At 40.9% G+C, this 27,298-nt stretch overlaps 1 protein-coding gene across 6 annotated transcripts in view; it reads right to left on the bottom strand.

Moving 5' to 3' along the window:
- The window catches only part of phf21ab (PHD finger protein 21Ab), a 70,544-nt gene that overhangs the window by 7,765 nt on the left and 35,481 nt on the right, over positions 1-27,298 (bottom strand). Inside the window, exons 7-16 of one of the 6 annotated variants that reach the window (XM_071326727.1) lie at positions 26,343-26,501; positions 24,061-24,318; positions 23,566-23,664; positions 14,095-14,409; positions 13,865-13,963; positions 11,290-11,341; positions 11,100-11,179; positions 8,358-8,418; positions 7,553-7,575; positions 328-483 (exon numbers count right to left, since the gene is read on the bottom strand). In XM_071326727.1, the coding sequence (XP_071182828.1) occupies positions 328-483; positions 7,553-7,575; positions 8,358-8,418; positions 11,100-11,179; positions 11,290-11,341; positions 13,865-13,963; positions 14,095-14,409; positions 23,566-23,664; positions 24,061-24,318; positions 26,343-26,501 (1,302 nt within the window). Of the gene's footprint in view, positions 1-327; positions 484-7,287; positions 7,461-7,552; positions 7,576-8,357; positions 8,419-11,099; positions 11,180-11,289; positions 11,342-13,864; positions 13,964-14,094; positions 14,410-23,565; positions 23,665-24,060; positions 24,319-26,342; positions 26,502-27,298 lie in introns of all 6 variants that reach the window. The other 5 variants (XM_071326724.1, XM_071326725.1, XM_071326729.1 and 2 more) reach the window with 5 other exon arrangements.

Genomic DNA, 27,298 nt, shown 5'->3' with positions numbered 1-27,298 from the left:
TGGACAAACAAACAAAATCAGATGGGAGTGTAAGATGCCATCATCCACTAACAAAATGAATGGGAAAGAATTACATAAAACAATATTGAATCATGTTGAAGCTTGCCGTTCCTTCTTGAACAGCCATATCTTAATGTTGTCGTTTAGGAAAAAAGCCTAGCTGATGACAGCCTAAGGGGAAGATTACATTTCTGGATAACCTGTGGACAATTCTGTGGCAATTGCCCACTTTGAAAAGGCAACCAATTTTTCAGATCTAGACCACTGAACCACTGGACTGCTGGGCCATGCCCCCCCCCTGATCAGTAGGTCGGGTGCTGCGTTTACCTGGTCTTGACATTTTGGACAGATCCACATGCCTTTAGGAATGGTTTTCAGGGGTGGGTCCAGGCAGTCCAGGTGATAGACACGTGAGCATGTGTCACACATGAGCAACTGGCCACTGCGTCTGCACACAGTGCAGAAATCCTCATGGATGTCTCCCTGTCAGGAAGAATTGCACCAATCAGTTTCACTGCCCGTCTAGGCCTGACCAATCAGGTGTGCAGAGGCAGGGCAGAGGGGAGGGGCCATGTTTGTTGATTATCGAATTATATTAGGGTCTTTGTGGCGTTTAAAGAAAACACTTAAAAAGTGGCTGGAGACGGCTTATGTGGCATGGAGACGAGTCAGATTTATTCTAGTATCAAAATGGACTACAAAGTGTTAGATCATTTTGGTCATAAATTCAGTCTCAGAGATTTGCAAGATAATTAGGAAAAAAGGGTATGTCAAGGAATGAATGGTATGTAACAGTTTTCGTTGGGTTGCGTTTATTTAAATCATGCCAACATGCCCACAGCATCCAAGTAATCATACATTTGGAGCACAACCGCAAGAGACCCGATCGTAATGCCTAACACGCACTGACCATGCAACATTTGGTTTGGATATCCCTATGGTGCTAGTCAGTCAAATTGGACAATCCGAAACATTTCATTAGCTCAAAATTTCAATTAATTAATTTCAAAAAACTCAAACCAACTATATGAATTGGAGAGCCCAACCGATATATCAGTTGACCGATATTTACCTTTCATGGATGTATTTGTGTCGGCATTTAATCTACAGAAAAGGACTGATATAAGATGAAGAAAAAAGGCATCCTTCATAGAAGGTGACTTTTTTGGTGCATTTCATTATATGTCCTGAACAGGGTGCTCTTTACATGGCTATAACCCAATCTTGCTTTGGCTGGACACTATCACCCAATGCAACTACACCAGTCAGAGAAGAGAGTGAACTACTGTGAACTAACTGTTACTGCTTCTACGGTGAGTGCCGAGTAGATAGAAGCTTGCCAGCTCAATAAAGTGTCAAATGCATACTTGTCACAAGCTACGTTTTGATGCATGGGTTGTCACATGTCAGAGAGAGAGAGAGGGTAACGGGGATAGACGCGGTAAAGAGGTCAATGGAATGCAGACAGTGGGGGGAATAGAAGGACGCTGGATTGGCCCATATTGAACAAATCTGATCTAACAAAGTGGATATTTATCAAATACGTATGGTAACAGGCTCACAATGTGAGCCTGTTACTCACAATGTTACTAAAATCCAATTTGGATATACAGTTGAAGTCGGAACTTTACATACACATTAGCCAAATATATTTAAACTCCGTTTTTCACAATTCCTGACATTTAATCCTAGTAAAGATTCCCTGTTTTAGGTCAGTTAGGATGACCACTTTATTTTAAGAATGTGAAATGTCAGAATAATAGTAGAGAGAATGATTAATTTCAGCTTTTATTTCTTTCATCACATTCCCAGTGGGTCAGAAGTTTACATACACTCAATTAGTATTTGGTTGCATTGCCTTTAAATTGTTTAACTTGGGTCAAACGTTTAGGGTAGCCTCCCACAAGCATCCCACAATAAGTTGGGTGAATTTTGGCTCATTCCTCCTGGCAGAGCTGGTGTAACTGAGTCAGGTTTGTAGGCCTCCTTGCTCGCACACGCTTTTTCAGTTCTGCCCACACATTTTCTATGGGATTGAGGTCAGGGCTTTGAGATGGCCACTCCAATACCTTGACTTTGAAGTCCTTAAGCCATTTTGCCACAACTTTGGAAGTATGCTTGTGGTCATTGTCCATTTGGAAGACCCATTTGCGATCAATCTTTAACTTCCTGACTGATGTCTTGAAATGCTGCTTCAATATATCCACATAATCTTCCTTCCTCATGATGCCATCTATTTTGAGAAGTACACCAGTCCCTCCTGCAGCAAAGCACCCCCACAACATGATGCTGCCACCCCCGTGCTTGTGTTTTTCGGCTTGCAAGCCTCCCCCGTTTTCCTCCAAACATAACAATGGTCATTATGGCCAAACAGTTCTATTTCGGGTTCATTAGACCAGAGGACATTTCTCCAAAAAGTACAAAATGTATCCCCATGTGCAGTTGCAAACCGTAGTCTGGCTTTTTTATGGCGGTTTTGGAAGCAGTGGCTTCTTCCTTGCTGAGCGGCCTTTCAGGTTATGACAATATAGGACTCGTTTTACTGTGGATATAGATACCTTTGTATCTGTTTCCTCCAGCATCTTCACAAGGTCCTTTGCTGTGGTTCTGGGATTGATTTGCACTTTTCGCACACAAGTACTTTCATCTCTAGGAGACAGAACGCGTCTCCTTCCTGAGTGGTATGACGGCTGTGTGGTCCCATGGTGTTTATACTTGCTTACTATTGTTTGTACAGATTAACGTGGTACCTTTAGGCGTTTGGAAATTGCTCCCAAGGATGAACCAGACTTGTGGAGGTGTACAATTTTTTTTTCTGAGGTCTTGGCTGATTTCTTTTGATTTTCTCATGACATCAAGCAAAGAGGCACTGAGTTTGAAGGTAGGCCTTGAAATACATCCACAGGTACACCTCCAATTGACTCAAATTATGGCAATTAGCCTATCAGAAACTTCTAAAGCCATGACATAATTTTCTGGAATTTTCCAAGCTATTTAAAGGCACTGTCAACTTAGTGTATGTAAACTTCTGACCCACTGGAATTGTGATACAGTGAATTATAATTGAAATAATCTGTCTGTAAACAATTGTTGGAAAAATTACTTGCGTCATGCACAAAGTAGATGTCCTAACCGACTTGCCAAAACTATAGTTTGTTAACAAGAAATTTGTGGAGTGATTGAAAAACTAGTTTTAATGACTCCAACCAAGTGTATGTAAACTTCTGACTTCAACTGTATTTGGCTGTTTTTGCTGCATAACATTTAGAAGTCGTCCCTTTTCAGGTTTAGAAAAACGGACTGCTAAATGCTAACTCCCATTCGTATAAGCTGGTAGCATAGCTAGCATACATAAATCGGTGGTAGTTTAACTGTAATGCAGTTGATTGATGATGACATGAACATGTATTGGGGTTGACATCCATACAAGCATTATAATCTGATTTTTTACCTCAACATAGTGTGAAATAGACATATAAACAATAGCCTAAATGTAAGCTAGTTTTGCTGGGGGGCAATGAGGCAGCTCAGTCTTCAGAGCCTAGGTAAATTTTTTGCCGGAATCATTGTAGTTTATACTCCTTTCAATAGAGTAACACAGTCTTTCCATGAAAAAAATCCAATCTTTCAGGTGCACATACATATCATGTGGTGCTTCCATTAATGTTCTTTCATCAAACTTAAGAAATCAGCTTTCTGAGTATCGTTGTAGGGCTGTTTTACAAACATATACAGTACAAGTCAAAAGTTTGCACACACCTACTCATTCAAGTGTTTTCTATATTTGTACTATTTTCTACAATGCAGAATAACAGTGAAGACATCAAAACTATAAAATAACACATGGAACCATGCAGGAAACAAAAAAGTGTTAAACAAATCAAAACATATGTTATATTTTATATCCTTCAAAGTAGCCACCCTTTGCCTTGATGACAGCTTTGCACACTCTTGGCATTCTCTCAGTCAGCTTCATGAGGTATGCTTTTCCAACAGTCTTGAAGGAGTTCCCACATATGCTGAGCACTTGTTGGCAGCTTTTCCTTCACTCCGCGGTCCAAATCATCCCAAACCATCTCAATTGGGTCGAGGTCGGGTGTTTGTGGAGGCCAGGTCATCTGATGCAGCACTCCATCACTCTCCTTGGTCAGATATCCCTTACACAGCCTGGAGGTGTGTTTTGGGTCATTGTCCTGTTGAAAAACAAATGATAGTCCCACTAAACGCAAACCAGATGGTATGGCGTATCGCTGCAGAACGCTGGGGTAGCCATGCTGGTTAAGTCTGCCATGAATTCTAATTAAAATCACTGACAGTGTCACAAGCAAAGCACCCCCACACCACCTCCTCCATGCTCCACGGTGGGACCCACACATGCGGAGGTCATCCGTTCACCTACTCTGCGTCTCAAAGACACGGCGGTTGGAACAAAAAATCTCACATTTGGACTCATCAGACCAAAGGACATTTCCACCGGTCTAATGTCCATTGCTCGTGATTCTTGGCCCAATCGAGTCTCTTCTTCTTGGTGTCTTTTAGTAGTGGTTTCTTTGCAGCAATTCAACCATGAAGGCCTGATTCACACAGTCTCCTCTAAACAGTTGACGTTGAGATGCGTCTGTTACACGAACTCTGAAGCATTTATTTGAGCTGCAATCTGAGGTGCAGTGAATTTATTCTCTGCAGCAGAGGTAACTCTGGGTCTTCCTTTCCTGTGGCGGTCCTCATGAGATCCAGTTTCATCATAACGCTTGATGGTCTTTGTAGAATCTCAAATATAAAATATATTTTGATTTGTTTAACTTTTATGGTTACTACATGATTCCATATGTGTTATTTAATAGTTCTGATGTCTTCACTATTATTCCACAAATGTAGGAAATAGTAAAAATGAAGAAAAACCCTTGAATGAGTAGGTGTCAACTTTTGACTGGTACTGTGTGTGTATATATATATTTTTTATTTTATTTAAATTTCAGTTATTATTATCATTATTATAATATCGGCAGATACACTCCATGCCCGAAAGTGTGTGGACACCTGCTTGTCAAACGTCTCATTCCAAAATTATGGGCATTATTAATATGGAGTTGTTCCCCCCTTTGCTGCTATAAACAGCCTTCATTCTTCTGGGAAGGCTTTCCACTAGATGTTGGAACATTGCTGCAGGGACTTCTCTTCAGCCATAAGATCATTAGTGAGGTCGGCACTGATGTATTTGGTTTTTTATTAGGATACCCACTAGCTGTTGCAAAAGCAGCAGCTACTCTTCCTAGGGTGATTAGGCCTGGGTCGCAGTCGGCGTTCCAATTCATCCCAAAGGTGTTGGATGGGGTTGAGGTCAAGGCTCTGTGCAGGCAAGTCAAGTTCTTCCACACCCATCTCGACAAACCATTTCTGTATGGACCTCGCTTTGTGCACGGGGGATTGTCATTGTCATGCTGAAACAGGAAAGGACCTTCCCCAAACTGTTGCCACAAAGTAGGAAGCACAGAAACGACTAATATGTAATTGTATGCTGTAGCGTTAAGATTTCCCGTCACTGGAACTAAGGGGCCTAGCCCGAACCATGAAACACAGCCGGAGACCAGTATTTCTCCACCAAACTTTACAGTTGGCACTATGCATTCGGGCAGGTAGCGTTCTCCAAACATCCGCCAAACCCAGATTTGTCCGTCGGACAACCGGATGGTGAAGCATGCTTCATCACACCAGAGAATGCATTTCCACTGCTCCAGAATCCAATGGCGATGAGCTTTACACCACTCCAGCCGACGCTTGGCATTGCGCATGGTGATCTTAGGCTTGTGTGCGGCTGCTTGTCCATGGAAACCCATTTCATGAAGCAGTTTGGAACTCGGTAGTGAATGTAGCAACCGAGGACAGACGAGTTTTACACTCTATGCGCTTCAGCACTCGACAGTCCCGTTCTGTGAGCTTCTGTGGCCTACCACTTCGTGGCTGAGCCATTGTTGCTCCCAGACATTCCCACTTCCCAATAACAGCACAGTTGACCGGGGCAGCTCTAGCAGGGCAGAAATTTTACGAACTGATTTGTTGAAAAGGTGCCATCCTATGGTGCCACGTTGAAAGTCATGGAGCTCTTCAGTAAGGCCTTTCTACTGTCAATGTTTGTCTATGGAGATTGCATGGCTGTGTGCGCGATTTTATACACCTGTCAGCAACGTGTGTGGCTGAAATAGCCAAATCCACTCATTTCAAGGGGTGTTCATATACTTATGTATAAATAGTTATCAGTTATCTGTGAATATCTCCACTCTAAAATTGGATCCCAAAATCCCTAACAAATTGTAGAACTTCATATACAAATATTCAAAGCAATTAATGAAAAAATGTACAACCTGAATTACAATATAATGTAATATATACTGGCGGTCCTAACCCCACAGATCGGCTATCGAACCAATTTTGCCACAGTTGCACACAGGCTGGCTGTAGCTAATTGGCTAAAGAAGTTGGCTAGCTTGCTAGCCAGCCTAGGCTAGTTCCAGACAAGACCTGGTTAGATTGTTATAAATAATCTAGAACAGTGAGTGACTAACTGTGTACTGTTTTGGCAGAGTGAACGTACAAATGCTTCCCACACAAGAGACACCCACATCAAAGCACGCCGCCAAGACCCAAATCTCGTTCTCAGTCGCATTTCCTAATGAGAAAGATTGAAACTGAGGCTAAATAAGTTAATTAGCCACCCTATAAAAAGAGAACACTTAAGGAAGTAATGTGTGTAATTCCAACACTGAAATGGGTGAAGGCCATTCTAAAAGCCACTGTGCATACCATTCTGCATTTCTTATTTAAAAATATAGTTTAACCTATGTAATAAACTGCAGTATATTTTTAATGGTATTTAAAAGAGGATCTAAACGAACTGATCCTACTTAAAACATAAAATTAGTAAATTATCAATTTGACAGGCTATCAATTATTCCTCAGAGTAGGGGGAAAGAGGTACTGGGGCGGTACTAAATTTAAGGAGAGGGGTACTGTTCACTTTGTAATGCATAAAAACAATTAAATAATAGGATCAGGATCAGACAGTAGGGAGTAAATCAATAAACAAGTGTCTGTACTTGTCTAGGTCTTTAGATGTGAAGGAACTGGGAGATTTGAACTCCACTTAAGTATTTGTGTGTGATGGGGAGGTTACAGCCTGTGGATAATACCACCGGTATAAAAAAGGGAGTGGCGACAGTAGGTAAGTAAGTGGGGATAGAGCCCCAGAAAGTCCAGGCTGCTGTTCTGGTCTCTCCAGCTGCTACTTACATCCCCAGAGCTGGGGCTGGGCAGGGGGAGAGAGTGGTGGGGGTGGACATGGAAGGGGAATCTCCCCCCCGTGTTGGGCCGCTCGGGGACCAGGGAAGCAGTGAGACAGCTGGAGGGGGAGGTCGGGGTGTGGCTGCCCAGTTCCGGAACACTGCTGTATTTGGGTGGGCGACCTGGGTGAAATGAGACAGACGGAAAAAAAAGAAAAAAAAAGATGGAGGTGGGAGGAAAACAAACAAACAAACAAACCGTCTGTCCAACATACCTTTGACAGGCGGTCCTCGTTGGCTAGCGTGAAAAAGGGGATGGTGTTGAGTTGAGGGTGGAGGAGGAGAAGCACAGAGCGGAGTTAGTGCACTAAGAGACAGAAGCTACATGCAAGTGGGGTTCAAAAGAAAAAGCAGAGCAAATACGTTGGCAGGGTGGAGGGAAACTGACAGTTGAAGGGAGTGAGACATCTCTCCCTATTCACTAGGACGTCTACAAAATCAACCTCAAAAAGAGACAGTTCAAAGTGAATCACAGTTTGTCAGATGCTTTCATACAGCAAAACATGGTGTGTAAGTGTATTTGGATGGTGCCCATCTTTCCCATTCATTTGGGGTTGAGGCCTACCGATTTCCTAGTGCTCGGATCAACAAATTGACTCCGCTCTAGTTGATGCATGGAAACATCTGACACTGTTACACTTTGAGATGAACTATTATCCCTCTCACCAAAACCTTCCGTTTTTCACAAATGACAATTGGGAAAAACTCAAGAAATTTCTACAGTTAGGGATAAAGAAAAGGCAGTCATAATGAAGTCTTCAAGGTCAGAATAGCAGTCTCTTAGTAAGTGTCCCTGCATGCGATTCGGGCCAGCAAGCAAAGAGGTGTCAGCAGAAAAGTTGTGTGTGAGACATTCAGAGCATTTCGTACCATTTACATTAAGTAGATTAAAACATACATGCATCAAATATAGGCCAGCTCAGTAATGTATACATCTATATGTACCCTGGGCATTGGAACAGGTGTATGTGCAGGTGTTTACAGCCTCCAGTGTTGACAGCTTGTTGAGTGGATACTGACCTCGCTTTCTGGTTCCCTGGTGGAGCGGAGTGTTTAGGTAGGTCACTGCACTCTTCTTCCTCTGCACAGCGTCGAAAGGAATACATATGTGGGAGAACAAATCCAGCTTTGATTTGACTGCAAAGTCCATGTTGCTCACTCAAAAGGACACCCGTTTTCTTTTCATATGCAACACAGGGCTAAATTCTAACTCTGAGTCCATGCATTCAGATATTCACATGAATTCAGATATTCACACGCAAGGAAAATGGTGCGTATTATGGTCGCATTTTAAAAAGTATGTGCACTGGCATTCAACCTAATAAGAAACACATTGTGTACAGGGTTGGGTAGTAATGGATTACATGTAATGGAGATTACGTTATCCGATTACAGATATGAAATATGGAGTTTCTGTATTCCAATTTGCCTATGCTAAAAATACAGATATTTCTGCACATGTGCAGGATATTGTTTTTTACGTAGCCAGTGCCTACTCCGTTGCCAACGTAGCTGCTGTGCTGAGTGCTCCGCTGCCTATCTCCCCTCCTTGGTTTCCCTTGTCTGGTCACTAGTGTCGCCTGCAAACTTCATGCTGTATACAAAACTGTTTGAACTACTGCAGTCCATGCCTCAGTTAGCATAAGATTTCATGTTTCTTTTCTTCTATTTACATGTTTTACACAAAAAAACATTAAATCGACATGTCCGTACAAAATGCGTTGTCAGTGTTGCAAATACTGCGCCCCCCCGAGTGGTGCAGCAGTCTAAGGCACTGCATCACAGAGCTAAAGGTGTCACTACAGACCCTGGTTCGATCCCGGGATGTATCACAACCGGCCGAGATTGGGAGTCCTATAGGGCTGCGCACAATTGGCCCAGCGTCGTCCGGGTTAGGGGAGGGTTTGGCCGGGGTAGGCCGTCATTGTAAAATAAGAATTTGTTCTTAACTGACTTGCCTAGCTAAATGAAGGTTAAATGAATACAAATTAAATTATAAGCACAACACAAACAGGCAGTATAGCGACTTAATGTTCTTCTTAGCTGCCGACTTACATGCACATATTTCCTCTCGCCACGATATCAACATATGGCATAACTATGGCACTGGGCAATTCAAAAACAAACTTGCCCATTCAGACTCTTTACCGGTCCGGACACATGCTCGGCTGCCTAGAACATTCGGCTGCCCAGAGGTGGAACGCAGCAAGACACAGACACGCAGTCTAATTAGCGATTGAATGTTATTTTTTTTATCATCATTGCCAATATTGCCTAAATTGCGCAGGCAGCAGACAGGCAGTCAAGTGGTGTTCTTTTCTCAGGAACTACGATATGGCAGCAACTATAAAGATTAGCCTACATCATCACACAAAACGCTGACTGTTTTGCTTGAAAGTGTAGGGACTGTGTCCTGCTGTGCAACTGCAATATCAGTTACAACAGACAGACAGGTTGTAGCCTTGATAATATATATGTTTTGGAATGTTAGTTCAAATCGCCGCAGGGTTTTTATTTCAGCTGTTCAGAAATATGAGGCAAAGACACAGGCTACATCATCATGGTTCAGAAGGTGAGTAAATAACGAAACTCGAAGGGAGGCGGAGTGTGAGCAGCAGCTTCAAATGTGTGTGTAAAATAACAGTAAAATAACAGAATGTGATCCTGATATTTAGCATTAAGAAAGAGGTCTCTGGAGGGGCCGGCGGGGGCATGGGCGAAAACTCTGTACCCGTAGCAACGGCTTATGAAGTAACTAATCAGCTTGGATTACTTAAAAAACATGTCATCGGATTACAGTTACATTCTTAAAAAGACCTGATTTGTCAGCATTGCTGTCATTTAGCACATATTCAAAACTTCTCACATGCTCTCAAAGATTCTATTGTTGTTCTGCTGATGGCCTATCAAGGGTGGATGGCTTCTTTTGTATTCTTTTAAGGTGAGCGAATAGGCCTTTTCATTCAATTTATTACTGATATCAATTACACGGCTTAGCCTCATATCAGTAACCTAAATATATATAGATATATCATTGAGAGTTAGCAATCTAGCTACTACTACCCTGGTGGTGAATTAGCCCAGGCTATTTGACATTAGTGCCCCATGTAGACAAATTAATCTCTATTGAACAAAAAAAACAAAAAAATCTGGAACCCCATTTTGACAGTCAAATAAACAACAAAAATCCCAACAATCACACAAAAAAATCTGGAATCATGCCTTCCTGCTTGGACATGTTAGATTAAACAATTAATTTCTTAAATCATACCATCTTAGTCTAGTACACTTCTTAATGAAGCATGTTGAATGACTTTAAAAGATGATTTGGCTATACATTTTATCTATTGCGTGACCCTGCCACAAATTCTTGGTGCAACCCAATCATGGGCTGAAAACTTTAGTATGGAGCCCTGTGACAATGCTCTCACACATAAAGAACATGTGACTGATAGGACCTTTATAATCTCACACATCGCAATTTGGAAATACTTATTTTAGGCTACTAAATGAAATAATGCTATAGTAGGTGCCTGTTTTTAAAACATCTGGGTGTTATAAGTGAAAGTAATCAGATTACTTTATTCATTTTGAGTTATCCAAAGGAATACTTTAATGATTACTTTACTTTTCATGTAAATAAAATCGGTAAACGGACTACATTTTTTAAGTAATCCGCCCAACATTGATTGTGTATCAGTTGTTGTAGTAACGTGTGGTTACACTATATAAAAAAATTGTTAAGTAGAAGAACAGCCATACCTCGGGCTCAAACACAGCTCCACTGTACACCGGGTTCGCCGTTGTTCTTCGCTTACGCTCCTGCCTCCTGCTTTGAATTTCTATAAACAAAGAGCAGTATCTTAATACAAGCATTGCAGTATAAACTTCTAGGGAATGTAGGTGAATGTAGCAACTGGAATTTAATTCAGGCCTAACCGGCAGCACTTACCTTCCATATGGTCATGGGTGACAAGTCCGAGGGCAACCATGAAGGCAAGTTTCTGGGGGAAACAATGAAAGGGTATTAGGACAACCCCCCATAAAAATGGTGCCCTGTGTGAGGAGAATTCCTAATTCTTTTTAAAACACACACCCTTGACTTTTTCACGTTATATCTACACACAATACCCCATAATGACAAAGTGAAAACATATGTAAAAAAATTCTTGCCAATTTATAAACAAACTGAAATACCTTATTTACATAAGTATTAAGACCCTTTGCTACGAGTCTCGAAATTGAGCTCAGGTGCATCCTGTTTCCATTGAGCATCCTTGAGATGTTTATACAACTTGATAGGAGTTCACCTGTGGCAAATTCACCTTTGGTAAGTCCACCTGTCTATATGAGGTCCCACAGCTGACAGTGCATGTCAGAGCAAAAATCAAGCCATGAGGTCGAAGGAATTGTCCGTAGAACTCTGAGACAGGATTGTGCCGAGCACAGATCTGGAGAAGGGTACCAAAAAAATTCTGCAGCATTGAAAGTCACCAAGAACACAGTGGCCGCCATCATTCTGAGAGCCAAACTGAGAAATCAGGGGAGAAGGGCATTGGTCAGGGAGGTGTCCAATAAAAACAGATTCTCTGGTCTGATGAAACCAAGAGTTAGCGTCTGAAGGAAACCTTAAACCATCCCTACAGTGAAGCATGGTAGTGGCAGCATCAGTGGGGATGTTTTGCAAGGACAGAGAGATTCTTGATGAAAACCTGGACAACAACCCTAAGCACACAGCCAAGACAAGAGTGGCTTCAGGACAAGTCTCTGAATGTCCTTGAGTGGCCCAGCCAGAGCCCGGACTTGAACTCGATCGAACATCTCTGGAGAAACCTGGAAATGCCTGTGCAGCAACATTCCCCATCCAACCTGACAGAGCTTGAGAGGATCTGCAGATAAGAATGGGAGAAACTCTCCAAATACAGTTGTCCAAGCTTTTTGCTTCATACCCAAGAAGACTCAAGGCTGTAATCGCTGCTTCAACAAAGTACTTAGTAAAGTGTCTGAATACTTATTTAAATGTGATATTTCATTTAAAAAATATATAATAATTAGCAAAAATGTCTAAAAAACTGTTTTTGCTTTGTCATTATGGGTTATTGTGTGTAGATTGACGAGGAAAAAACTAAAAACTACTAAACTAAGGTTGTAAACTCTCAAAATGTGGAAAAAGTCAAGTGGTCTGAATACTTTCCGAAGGCATTGTATAGCGTGCAATTATCTGTAAGGTCCCTCAGTTGAGTAGTGAACTTCAAACACAGATTCAACCACAAAGACCAATGCCTCGCAAAGGGCACCTATTGGTAGATTGTTAAAAATGGAATAGGCATATCCCTTTGAGCATGCTGAAGTAATTAATTACACTTGGATAGTGACTGGATGTATCAATACACCCAGTCACTACAAAGATACAGGCGTTCTTCCCAACTCCGTTGCCGGAGAGGAAGGAAACCGCTCAGGGATTTCACAATGAGGCCAATGGTGATTTTAAAACAGTTATAGTTGATTGGCTGTGATAGGAGAACACTGAGGATGGATCAACAACATTGTAGTTACACCACAATACTAACCTAACTGACAGAGTGAAAAGGAGGAAGCCTGTACAGAATACAAATATTCCAAAACATGCATCCTGTTTGCAATAAGGTACTAAAGTAAAACTGATAAATATGTGGCAAAGAAATGAACTTCATGTCCTGTATGCAAAGTATTATGTTTGGGGCAAATCGAACACAACATCACTGAGTACTACTCTTCATATTTTCAAGCATGGTGGTGGCTGCATCATGTTATGGGTATGCTTGTCATCGGAAATGAATAGGCAGTTATTTTTATATTAAAAGAAAACGGAATAGAGCTAAGCAAAGGGAAAAATCGTAGAGGAAAACCTGGTTCAGTCTGCTTTCCAACAGACACAGAGAAATATTCACCTTTGACCAGGACAATAACCTAAAACACAAGGCCAAATATACACTGGAGTTGCTTACCAAGACGACATTGTATGTTCCTGAGTGGTCTAGTTTCAGTTTACTTAAATGGCAAGACTTGAAAATGGCTGTATAGCAATGATCAACAACCAACTTGACAGAGCTTGAAGAACAACTGTAATCACTGCCAAAGATGATTCTAACATGTATTGACTCAAGGAATACTTTTCTAATCAAGATAGTGTTTAATTTTTCATATATTTTTTAAAATTGTTATAATTTTTCTTCTACCTTCTGTGTATTTTGGCTAGATCGTTGACCCAAAAAATTTACTAATCCATTTTAATCCCAGTTTAACAAAATGTGGAAAAAGTCAAGGGGTGTGAATACTTTCTGAAGGCACTATCTATAATTTACTTGATATGTTTATACTGTATCTTTGGCAGAGCCTGCCTCATTACAGAATGTTATCTGTGAAGGATTGTCTAAAACTGAGGTTCTATCAGTAGGCTGATACTCCCCAAAATGTAAAAGTATGCATTTGTTATGCCGGTTTGACCCCAAGTTTACAATGAAGCATTAGTGCCAACTCCAGTGTACCTGAGGATTGTCCTCTCTCTTCGGTCTGGGTGCTGGAGACAGAGGAGGGGTGCTGCTTGCCAACATTTTCTGCTCCAATCCCCTGTGAGCTTTAACAGCCTGGAAACATGTGAGAGGAAAACAAAGCTCTCAAATTACAAACCAACAAAGTAAGAGTTATAAGTGTAGAATGACTTCAATTCTGAAAAGGAGACAAGTCGCTTCCCCCATCCCCTAACCATGGTACTGACCTTGGTGTCTGAGGAGAGGCTGCTGATCTGCAGTGTCTGCTTGGTGAGGCGTGCCGATGCCGGGGCCGTGATAACGATGCCTGTCACAGTGCCTGTGTGCTTGCCACTTTTGGCGCCAGCGGAAGCACATGGCTGGCCGTTGACAATGCGCACCTGGTGGATGGGCCCGGTGCTGGAGGTCAGCGAGGAGGAGCTCAACTTTGTGGTCAGCATCACCGGGCCCCGCTGGAGCAACTGGGGCGCCGCCATCATGGCCGGAGGGGGTGCCGGGGCGATTGGCACGTTGTTATTGGGCGTGACGGGCTTCGGCCGGACCTGAGTCGTAAGGATAGGGGTCAAAGATTAGCCAATTAGTCGATAAGGCATTAAGTGTCATTTTGGAGCTTAGGGGTCTTCATAAACGTGTGTAAAAGGGATTGACCAGGGAAAGGTAATGCCAGCGTGGTGCTGAGATATCACTGACTGTAGATGGAGGCATACTACAGTCGCCACTTAACTATGAACACTTAGGTAAGTCAGTTATAAGTAAAAGTGACACCACAGATGTGAGCAGTCATTCATTTTTAAAAAGAACACAATCAAAACCAGCAACAATACTGGTGACCTTGGTGGTTTTGCTAATGTTCCTTTTACCTTTGCTGGTGTTCCTTATCCATATAAGCAGAACATTTTTGCAGGAGTCGACATGGCTTGTTAGAGTCGCGTTGTTATTTCCTAGGAGTTCAATACACCATAGCCCACCACGATTTAGTTTAACCCCCTGGTTGGATGGACTTACTGTGAGTCGCGCTGGACCGGGAATGCCTAAAGCGCGACTAAGAATGAGCCCACTTTTGAGGGATGCTGAGCTCCCAGTGTCATTACACACCTTAATAACAGGGCATTAAATCAAACGTTCACACCCAGGGTTAAAAACAGGTTATGGGCAATTCCACAGTAAATGAGTGATACAGAGACTCAGATTTTTCACTTCAAGATGTCAAACAAAAATCAATAATTGCAAATGTAATCCTTTAGACCTCAATAGTAATCTACAGCAACATTCTAGAATTAAGAATTTAAGATAAAACAAATCACATATATTTCAAAACAGACATAGCTCAAAAACAAAGAACAAATGACAATTACAAGTTAACTTACACCGAACAAAAATAAACGCAACAATTTCAAAAAATGTATATCAGTTCATATAAAGGAAATCAGTCAATTTAAATGAATTCACTAGGCCCTAATCTATGGATTTCACATGACTGGGCTGTTGATTGTGGCCTGTGGAATGTTGTCGCTCTTCAATGGACGTGCAAAGTTGCTGAATATTGGCAGGAACTAGAATACGCTGTTGTACGCGTTGATCCAGAGCATCCCAAACATGCTCAATGGGTGACATGTCTGGTGAGTATGCAGACCATAGAAGAACTGGGACATTTTCAGCATCCAGAAATTGTCTACAGATCCTTGAGACATGGGGCCGTGCATTATTATGCTGAAACATGAGGTGATGGCGACGGACGAATAGCACGACAATGGGCCTCAGGATCTCGTCACGGTATCTGTGGCATTGTGTTGTGTGACAAAACCGCACATTTTAGAGTGACCTTTTATTGTCCCCAGCACAAGCTGCACCTGTCTAATGATTATGCTGTTCAATCAGCTTCTTGATATGCCACATGTCAGGTGGATGGATTATCTTGGCAAAGGAGAAATGCTCACTAACAGGGATGTAAACAAATGTATGCACAACATTTTAGAGAAATACACTTTTTGCACATATAGAACATTTATGTGATCTTTTATTTCAGCTCATGAAACATGAGACCAACACTTAACATGTTGCGTTTATATTTTTGTTCAGTGTAGTTTTAAAGAGCACAACCTCCTCTTTAATATGACACCACATTCATGCCTATAGGAATAACACTCATTTTGTCTTCCATTGTGTAAAGACACTCACTACCAAAAAACGATAAACACACAACATAAAACTTGAGTATTCAAATTGTAGTAAATTTGACTAAGTTACTCACTCAAAATGTACCAAGTATAAAATATTATACTTAGAAATAGTATTTACACATAAATATTTAAAATGATCAAAAAATGTGACGAGAGGACAATGTATTTCAAAATCCAAACAATGTAGGCTATTTGACTGACAATGACTCTTACTTCTGTAACAATAAAAAAAGAACTATATCAAAATGTAGATAACCTCTCTCAATAAGATTTAGTACCAATCAGGCCTGACACCAAATGTAGAAATAGTAGCTTACTTTGACAACAACTCAGTTAATGCAACAAGTATTAGATGAAGATTAAGAGGAAAAAATCTAAACGCACCCACACAAAGTAGGCCATTGTATTGACAAAGATTCTTACTACTGTAACAATGTAAAAATGCAAACAACTATTCAGAGTATTTCAAAATGTAGATTACATCTCTCAATAAGATTTAGGACAGACTAGGCCTGACAAAAAGTTGAAATAGTAGCCTACTTTGACAACAATTCAGTAAATTATATGTGGCGACGGACAGGTTGATGTTAAACACCAGATGTGGGAGGAAAAAAAACATTACATAATTTTTTTTTTTTTTTTTTAATGACTCCTACCACTTTTAAAAACAACTCCAAAACCCCTTTCACAGTCACTTTAGGACCAAGCTATGTAGCTCAAGGGTGAACAATGGTGGGACTTGGGGCAGGCGCACTCCATGGAAACATAGGCTCCCTTCTTGGGTATGCTCTCCCTCTGCTTGCTTCCTCCTCCTCTCCTTCTGCATCCTTATCTCCCTCATGTTTTTCTCCCTCCACTCCCATCAACTATTGTTTATTTATTTTGGATGTTGAAAGAAAAAGATTACAAAGATGACTCTGTGCAATTTAGCCCAACACGTTTAGAATATTACCTCATCTACTTCGATGGGCATAGTTAGATGTTTGTCTTTGTAGGGAGGGAGTGAGACGATCAAGTGACAGCATTATGAGCGAAGCACAATGTTGCCTCCAACTCGTTTTCTTGCCTGACAGACTAACTAGAGTTTGCCAGTGTTCGCTGATTAGTTACGAAGCTGGGACTGTTTCCAAATGAATTGAATAGGTAGAAATAGGACAAAACAAGCAAGTTGTTTGCTGGCAATGTAAACAAATATCACTGCAACGCAATATCATATGAGCTCAACTGCACGGGCATCTACCCTAAAGCGACAGCTAGGCTGTCAAATAATAGGAAAACGAGGCAATATATATCCTATGAACATCTGTACCTAGCAAACTTGACAAACCCGGACCTAAGCCCAACAGATAAACACAAATTACTTTAAATCTCAATTTTTAGTGGCTAGTTAGTTGGTTGTCTATATAACTAGCTAGTGAAAGTGACAGCTGAGTTTGGCGCTTCGCAAACGCAGACCAAATTTGCCGCCACATATAACTTTTCTATAGCTAGCTATAGCAAGAAGCTTGGGCCGTTTCCATATGAATTAAATTGGTAGAAATAAGACAAAACAGCCAACTAGTTAGCTGACTATATTAGAGGTCGACCGATTATGATTTTTCAACACTGATACAGATTACTGGAGGACCAAAAAAAGCCGATACCGATTAATTTATATATACATATTTGTAATAATGACAATTACAACAATACTGAATGAACACTTTTATTTTAACTTAATATAATACATAAATAAAATCTATTTAGTCTCAAATAAATAATGAAACATGTTCAATTTGGTTAAATAATGCAAAAACAGTGTTCGAGAAGAAAGTAAAAGTGCAATACGTGCCATGTAAAAATGCTAACGTTTAAGTTCCTTGCTCAGAACATGACAACATATGAAAGCTGGTGGTTCCTTCTAACATGAGTCTTTAATATTGCCGGTTAAGAAGTTTTAGGTTGTAGTTATTATAGGAATTATAGGACTATTTCTCTCTATACGATTTGCATTTCATATACCTATACGGACTATTGGAAGTTCTTATAGGCACTATAGTATTGCCAGCCTAATCTCGGAAGATGATAGGCTTGAAGTCAAACTGCGCTGTGATTCAAGCATCGCGAAGAGCTGCTGGCAAACGCAGGAAAGTGCTGTTTGAATGAATGCTTACGAGCCTGCTGCTGCCTACCACCGCTGTCAGACTGCTCTATCAAATCATAGACTTAATTATAATATAATAAACACACAGAAATACGAGTCTTTGGTCATTAATATGGTGAAACCCGGAAACTATGACTTAGAAAAACAAAACTTTTATTCTTTCAGTGAAATACGGAACCGTTCCATATTTTATCGAACAGGTGGCAACTCTAAGTCTAAATATTGCTGTTACATTGCACAACCTTCAATGTTGTCATAATTATGTAAAATTCTGGCAAATGAATTACGGTCTTTGTTGGGAAGAAATGGTCTTCACACAGTTTGCAACGAGCCAGGCGGCACAAACTGCTGCATATACCCTGACGCTAATGCGCTTTTGTTAAATCGCCCGTTTGGCGAAGTAGGCTGTGATTCGATGACAAATTAACAGGCACCACATTGCATATATGCAACGCAAGACAAGCTAGTTAAACTAGTAATATCATCAACCATGTGTAGTTAACTAGTGATTATTTTAAGATTGATTGTTTTTATATAAGATAAGTTTAAAGCTAGCTAGCAACTTACCTTGGCTCCTTGCTGCACTCGCGTAACAGGTGGTCAGCCTGCCACGCAGTCTCCGTGGATTGCAATGTAATCGGCATCCAAAAATGCCGATTACCGATTGTTATGAAAACTTGAAATCAGCCACAATTAATCGGCCATGCCGATTAACCTTTCTAGAACCTCAACCCCGGATCCGGGATCACCCCCCACCCCCCACACACTGATTAGCATAGATAGCATAGCTTCAGAAGTAGATAGTAGCATCTAAATATCATTAAATCACAAGTCCAAGACACCAGATGAAAGATACAGATCTTGTGAATAAAGCCACCATTTCAGATTTTTAAAATGTTTTACAGGGAAGACAAAATATGTAAATCTATTAGCTAAACACGTTAGCAAAATACACCACTATTCTAACTCCATCAGTTTCTTACTCCTTCAGGTGCTATCACCAATTCGGCTCAACTAAGATATTGATATCCACTAACCAAGAAAAAACCTCTTCAGATGACAGTCTGATAACATATTCATGGTATAGGATAGTTTTTGTTAGAAAAAAGTGCATATTTCAGGTAGAAATCACAGTTTACAATTGCACCGACCATCGCAAATCGACTAGAATTACTAGATAGAGCAACGTGTATGACCAATTTACTCATCATAAAACATTTCATAAGAATAGACAAAGCATAGCAATGGAAAGACCCAGATCTTGTGATTCCAGACAATATTTCAGATTTTCTAAGCGTTTTACAGCGAAAACACAATAAATCGATAAGTTAGCATACTACATGTGAAAACGTTACCAGAGCATCGATTCCAGCCAAAGAGCGCTATAACGTAATCACCGCCAAAAGATATTAATTTTTTCACTAACCTTCTCAGAATTCTTCCGATGACACTCCTGTAACATCATTTTACAACATACATATACAGTTTGTTCGAAAAGGTGCATATTTAGCCATACAAAACCGTGGTTACACAATAAAAATACTAGGAAATCAAGCCTCAATATGTCTGACGTCATCTATCAGAGTGATCTAGTTTAATTAAAAGCTAATCATATACTTGACTAAAAAATACAGGGTTGACAGGAATCGAAAGACAAATTAGTTCTTAATGCAACCGCTGATTTACATTTTTAAAATTATCCTTACTTTTCAATACAGGGTTGGCCAAGTGAAGCTACACCAAACAAAATGGCGATGTATGCGTTTAAAATATTTCGACAGAAACACGGTTTATCATATTAAATATTGCTTACTTTGAGCTGATCTTCCATCATATTCTTGGGCAATGTATCCTTTCTATGTTATAAACGTCTTTTGGTCGATAGATGTCCTCTGTCCTTCGAAATGTCCACTAACAACGACCGAGACCGCGAAACGTTCCCAAAGCTAGAAAGTGCACGACAAATAAATTCCTCAGAATCGCACTAAACGGATATAAATTGCTATAAAACGGTTAAAATTAACTACATTCTGATGTTTTTAACAACTATAACGACTGAAAACATGACCGGAGAAATATAGCTGGTTAGAAAACGATTTGGAACGAGACAGGTCCGATGGCCTTCACGCTTGAGGCGCACGTTGAGAAAGGGCGGTCTCTGTACATTTTGGTCATTTATAATGGCTGTGAACGTCCCATCGATTTCATTGAAAACGTGATGACGTACAGACACCCAGAGGAAGACGTAGGCAGTGTCGGTTTCTTCATAGCATTCACTGTGGCCTTATAAACAGACCCCAGATCAGAGGTAAAAATTTCTGAAATCTGAACCCTGTCATGAAAAGTGCTGTAAAAATTGTTCTGTACCACTCAGAGACAAAATTTCAACTCCTATAGAAACTATAGACTGTTTTCTATCCAATAATAACAATAATATGCATATTGTACGATCAAGAATTTAGCACGAGGCAGTTTAATTTGGAGACCCAAATATGCTAATGCGGAACAGCACCCCCTATAGTTGCAAGAAGTTAATCAGTCGACCTCTAGACTATATCCAGCTAAACACTGCAATTATTTCCATGAGAGAGAGCAATCATTCAAGCTCCTGCTCCACCGTTGATGTGCTCATCATGACAGGATTGGCTAATCTGAGAGCTATTCCGCAAGTTTCACAGCATCAAACATCAACAACAAACATATCTGCTGTTTACTTATTTCACTCACCTCGACATCATCGCTTTCAAAGTGCAAGGACGTGTCCGAATCCATATCACCAACCAACATAGATACAGCCTCTTCCACAGTGAAAAATCGTGGCTGCTCGGCGCAACTTTTAAAAGTCAAAATGACAGCATACCCAGTTTCCAGTTTCTGGTTTCTGGTTGATGACAACTGCCACGCGAATACGACAAAAGGTTGTTAGCAACTACATTTTGCAATATTTGACACCAATATTATTGTTAGAAAAACAAGACTGTTCCCAAAGTCATTTAAAGAAAGGCAGTTGACGGCCGCTATGGGTTTTAAAGGGTTAAACAAACCATGCAACTATGCACGACTACTTTTAATTTAAAAAAATGTAAGAACCGTGCAGACGCAAAGTCTGGTAACAGAATGATGGCACAAACAGAACAAATTGGCATTCTGTTAAACTTTGCATCTGCACCAGGGTTTCTGTAAGCTGGCAATTGCCAAAAATAATCGAAGCTGATATATTATAATTTGGAACAGATGTAAAATTTTTAAAAACACTCCTACATTTCCACGCAGCAGGCCAAGTACTTCTATGCGTGCTCAGGCGCGCTCGCTACCTCAACATTATCATGACAGAGAAACCAGACACACTCATTGCTCACATGGAGCACTCCAAACAAAAGACAGGTTATGAAATAAACCAAAACTTGTTTCTCATAGGTGTAGCTGTAGGGAACTGTGCAAACATTTCCACTCCGAGAATGATGAGACTGTAAATAATACATGCATTAACAGAAGTTTATGTCACCAACTGACAGGGATTAACGATACATTTACTACTGGTGACCTATGTAATGGAGAATTGATCCCCCCTGGAAAATTTGAAAGGCAAACAATTCACTCAATTAAACAATGAATGCGCAAGAATTTGCGGGAGACAGCTGAGCCATTCTGGAGAGAGACTCGCCTATATCTTCGCCAAACACCCCTCCCCTTCTTGTCTCAATTATTTTTATTGTACTGAAGACATTATCTTCACATATATATTTTAGATGCTTTTCACTGACAGCAGCAAGTCAATAATCAGCAAGGCCTATTGCCATGCGCAATGCCCAAATTGCAGGCTTCCCCAATAGGCAAGCCTACGAGCTTGTGATTTGAAACAATCCACAGCAAAAAAAAGAATGTAAATAAGCTAATGATCCTCAATTCCTCTGTGGCCAAGTCATGCTTTCTGGTGAAATATTTGGAATCATTTTATTTATTTCTGTACAGACAGGGGTAATTATATAATTCTGGCCAATTTATTTCCATTTTCCGCTGCTATGCCATTTCTCTCCAGTTCTATTGGTTTTCATATCAACTTTCTTTCGTTGTCCAGAAGCACAATCCTAGTCATATTAGCAAACCATCATAGTTGTTGCATCTTTAGATTCCCCTCTTTCTAAGTTTCTAACAGATCTCTGTGACATATGGAACCGCTATCAGGTGCGCTGTTTCGAACGGTCTTTCCTCGTGAATTGTACTTTGGCAAATGTTTGAAAATGACATTTTATTTGCTTCTTCGTTACATGAGTTGCATTTTCTGTTAAGATCTATTACCATAATCTAAATGTGATTTCCGTCATTCTTAGCACCGTGGGTGGATGCCATAATGGGCTATGAACCCATAGTATACGGGTCCGCAAATTTCTTAAATGGCTGGTAAATTAAAAAAAATCCCCAAAATGTTGTCCAGCACCACATTTTCCTAACAGAAACCCTGATCTGCACTGGTCCTCGGGGTAAATGTGTTTGTCAAATGTTCTGCGGAAATTGTTAAAAGTAGTCCTTGTACATCAAGCTATCGAGTTGTATGGTTTGTTTAACTTAGCAATCAATGGTTTTTGTTTGACATACATTTTAAAAGTGAAACATTTGAGTCTCAGCATCACTGTTACCGTGGAATTACCCTTATACCAACAGCCAAAACACAAAACATTCAGAAGCTGCTGGACAACAAAAGATTTCACCATAAAGACAAAGACACACAACAGCAGCAAAGGAATGTATTAACACAGACAAATGCAACATAAGCACACATTCTGAAAGCAATAGAAGACAAGAGGAAAGGTTATGAAAAAAGCAACACAAACAATAACTTGGAGCCAAGACTGACTGCACTGTCCTTGTGTACACTGTCGCCCTCTAGTGACTGCTGAGTTAAAAGCTTAAATTTCATGTGGCCACTCTCACATTGGATTGTATTGATGGCAGAGTGGAAGCGGCGAAGCGAGAGGTTTTAATCTGCCCCAAATCTGTCCCCGATAATGTACATGTAATTTATTTAGCAGACGCTCTTATCCAGAGCGACTTACAGTAGTGAGTGCATATATTTTCATAGTAAAATAACCCCACAAATTTTTGTATAGTGTCAAATTTGGTCAACCAAAAAATGTAATAGCTAATTTGCTAAAAAGCTTATTTGATCTAATATAAGTTCCGTAATGGTTAGGTTGTTACCAATGCACTGATATAGGTGGCATTCTCCCACCTGCCACATGGCCTCCTCCCCCCTGTCTTCCAAATTTGAGGACATGTATTTCCATTGTTAGAGCGGTCACTTCACTATCATGTCAATATAATAGAAAATCTTTGGTGGGGATTAAGGTTAGGGGGCAGGTCTTACTGGGACGCACCTGTGGTTGAAAGGTGGGTCGAGGCGTCAGTCTAGGAGGAGGGACAAACTGAGGAACTTTGATTGGCTGTGCTGAGGTGGGGGTGGTGGTGGCCTGCACCTGAGACAAAACCACAGCAAATACTGTATTCTCTCTACCTGAGCTGCAGACAATTATATATCTAAACTCGTCGACTTCTGCAAGTAGTTTTACAGAGATAAAGATGACTTTGTACCAAGCGCCACCACACACCACCGCCCCAAAGCACCTCCTCATTAAGAGACATGGTTTTCAATAAAATAAATCTCAATTTTGACCATGCATATTTCCATACACATCTACACAGGAAACACGTTCTAGCCACTTTGCTCTAATAAACTTTGTAAGAGACAGATTGAATCTACTGCTTAATTTGAAAACACTTTGGTGTCCCCAAACTGCCACCAGTTATAATATAAGTGTTTGAAAGAGTTGAACTAGAAAGGATGACAATGGTAGGAAATGAATGACCCTTACCACAAGTGCATTCTTCGACACCAGTCGGACAGGCTCAAAACACTGATTGGTCAATTTGCTAGCCACCTGAAGGTTCACTGGTGTGTTCTGGGAATTGGAGTTGACGATACTAGGCTTGGAGGCATGGCTGATGGCAGCGACCATGGCGACGGTGGCAGGGCGCTGCGCCACAACAGAGGAAGGCATGGTGGGAGTGGCAGCTTTCAGCACTACAGGTAGAGTCTTAGTGGAGATGACTGGGGTGACTGTCAGCGTCTTCTGACAGAGAGGAGAGAAAGGAAAGAAAGAAGGAAATAGTTGATTCATCGGAGCGCAGAGAAAAATAGAAGAGATAGTAATGAGATTGGGTTGAAAAAAGGGAGTGGAAAAGTGAGATTGTTTTATCTAGCTTAAGCAAATGTGAACTAATGTGAAGCCTGGGGAATCAATACTAGGGCTAACTTCAAACCATTCCCTGTAGGGAGTCCCCTCCCTCTCTCCAATCCCCTACCTCACCCCCTCAACAGGACCCAGAGGAAGAGGGCCTAGTCAGCAATTCTATCGGCCAAGTCGTTTCCCATTGCCATCAAGGCAGGCTTGAGCCAGAGGAGCGCCGCAGACATACGCAGCTCTGATTACATCAAACGCCACAGGAAACCTGCCAGCTGAGCACTTCCCATTGCGCTAAGAGCTAGAGATAAATCTACAGAGCCATGAATGACGTAGGTTTGAGGTTTTACAGCTGTGTCCATCTAGTGGGGATCAAGGTCTGAGAACGAAGAAGTACTGCCGAAAAGAACTGGCATCGCTGAAGGACATCTCATAACGTAACTAATGTCAGTACAAGGAACAACCCAGAAAGTCAGACACTTTTGACCAGGGGCCTCTGATGGTGTTTCTTAGGGTGATTTAATTGTTTTAAGAAGCTCATACCAAGGACCATTTTTCTATTCGATTTTCAAATTTTAAAAGACCCCTTGTAGTATCAAAAACAATTCAGAAAAATAATTGATGAAAATGTTTTTTTTTTGGCCTTGCTGCTATTAGCCAATATTAGCATTGAATAACAGATTCACTACATAGAACAGATATTCCCCCCCAAAAAAATCTAAAGGAAGTTTGTTCTGAAGAGTCTGTCCTATAAGATCAGGAAACATGTAATTTTTTTGGACATGTGTTTACCCCCTTATTTTTTGCACTAAACAGCCTAAGACCCTCTAAGCTGGGTGAGGGGGGGGGGGGGGGGGTTTACTAAGCTATATGGAATTATTTTAAAAAGGTCATACCAAGGATAATTTTGCCATTTGATTTAGAATTTTAAGACCCCTTGAAATATCAAAACAAATGTAAAATGTATTAAAACCCTTATTTTTTTTTATTTACACTAAACACTCCCATACATTTTTTCAACTGGTACCCGGGGGACTTTCAGATGAGTCTTGAGGCCTGTGGGCGCCCGAGAGCAACATGTACATGCTCGTTAGTGTCTCATCTTTCCATAGAGGGGTCATACTTAGTTTTATAGGCCAAACCGTTCGGACGCTACAAACGATTATGTGAGAAGACCGATTTTCGGGATGTCTCATAGTCTGACAAACACCGCTCTAGCTCGGTCACCTTTCACCACAAACGGGGAAGTGTTACATACGTGGATGCGGTGGATTGAGATACATCCAATGTAAAATAACAGATCTCTAATTTAAGATGACAGACTTTTATTGGGATAATTTTTTTATGCCAATTAGATTTCCACGCGGACATCGACCTTAGTCGATTAACCAGCTAAACAATAACTCTAAGCGAAAATGTGTTTGGAGTTACCTTTCTAGAAAACAGGCTGTTAAGAGTTTACACTTCCTCTTCCAATTATATTGTGGGAGGTCAAAATCTATTCATTTACCAAATCTTTTCATTTAAAAATGTTAATTACTTTTCCTTGCCATTATCATTGACCTGATGATAAGACCATTTTTTGCTAACGTATGATGGGGCTCCCTGGGTCGCCATTTTGCCTGGGAGGGGGTCCCTGGGCAAGAAGTGGTTTAAGACCCCTGCTCTATAGTAGTACAAGTTTGTGAACACTGACAAGTTTGAGGCTAGGGTAGGCTAGGTTTGCAAAATTCCACAAACATGACCAAAAATTCTACATCTCTCCATTGCAATGTTCCACCAACTGGGATTTCTGAAAACCTAGGGAATTTTGCAAACCTTGTGTATTCTACTGCAAAGTTACAACGAGCCTTTGTGCAACATAACAAGCAATTGAGTAGAGGTCGACAGTGTCTGTGGACTTGTGTGGCTACCTGCTGCAGGGCCTGGCTGTGTGTGGTCTGCTGTAGGGCCTGCAGAGTAGTGGAGGAGGGGATCTGGAGGACGTGTTTGTCTGTAGCCAGCACCTGAACCTTCACCTCCGGCTCCTGTTTCACCAGCAGGTCCTTCCTCAGCTGCTCCACCACCTTTTTCTGGAGAACAGAAGGGAGAGGGGGAGAGAGAGTAGAGGGGGAGGGAAAGAGGGGTGTACAGGATGGGAAAAGCAGAGGGGAGGGGTGTAGCAGATAGGGAGAGAAGTGTGTCAAGAAGTCGCAGCACAAAATGCTCGGTAACCTCCTTTTTATCCATGACCCATCCACTCACTCAAAATGTATGAGTAACTAAACAAGACTCATTAACATTTGCAAACAATTGGATGCCAAATCAAAATCCCTGCACATTTAGAACTTTTTAGTTTTACGTTGACCAAGTTGGTTAATTCACGTTGAGAATACCAAAATGTGATGATGGTTCCTCGGCTTAAAGACTTCCATGACAGACTTCCATGACTTAAATTCGAGGAGATTCTGACCTTTTGCCTTGGCATCAACTGCAGCTCTCACAAGAGTAAAAAAGCAAATTAGCATCCACGACACTGCCAAGTCACCTCAATGGCTAATTCCGCTACTATGAAGACACAAAATGCTCTTCCGGACAGGGAATTAGACCTGCTCTGAGGAAGGGTAGAGACTGGGGAGCAAGCAAGTATGAAATAAGTACTGTTGCAGTGCACATTCATTATTTTTGGTAAATATTTACTCATGGAACCTGACTTAGGCCATTGGATATGCATTTACAGAGGAAAACCAAGACGTGCGCTGGTCTGAAGCAAGCAAATGCACCGTCTCCTGTTCTTGGGGGGAAAATTGTACTTCCAACTGCTTCTCTTTGCTCATTATATTATCTGCAGTCTGCATAGAGCTTTTGCTCTTTTTTTCTGCATTGGAGG

This window comes from Salvelinus alpinus, chromosome 9 (genome assembly GCF_045679555.1).
Source record: "Salvelinus alpinus chromosome 9, SLU_Salpinus.1, whole genome shotgun sequence".
Taxonomy (NCBI): Eukaryota; Metazoa; Chordata; class Actinopteri; order Salmoniformes; family Salmonidae; genus Salvelinus; species Salvelinus alpinus.
The sequence above is the reverse complement of the archived record's forward strand: the minus strand, read 5'-3'. Positions and strand labels throughout refer to the sequence as shown.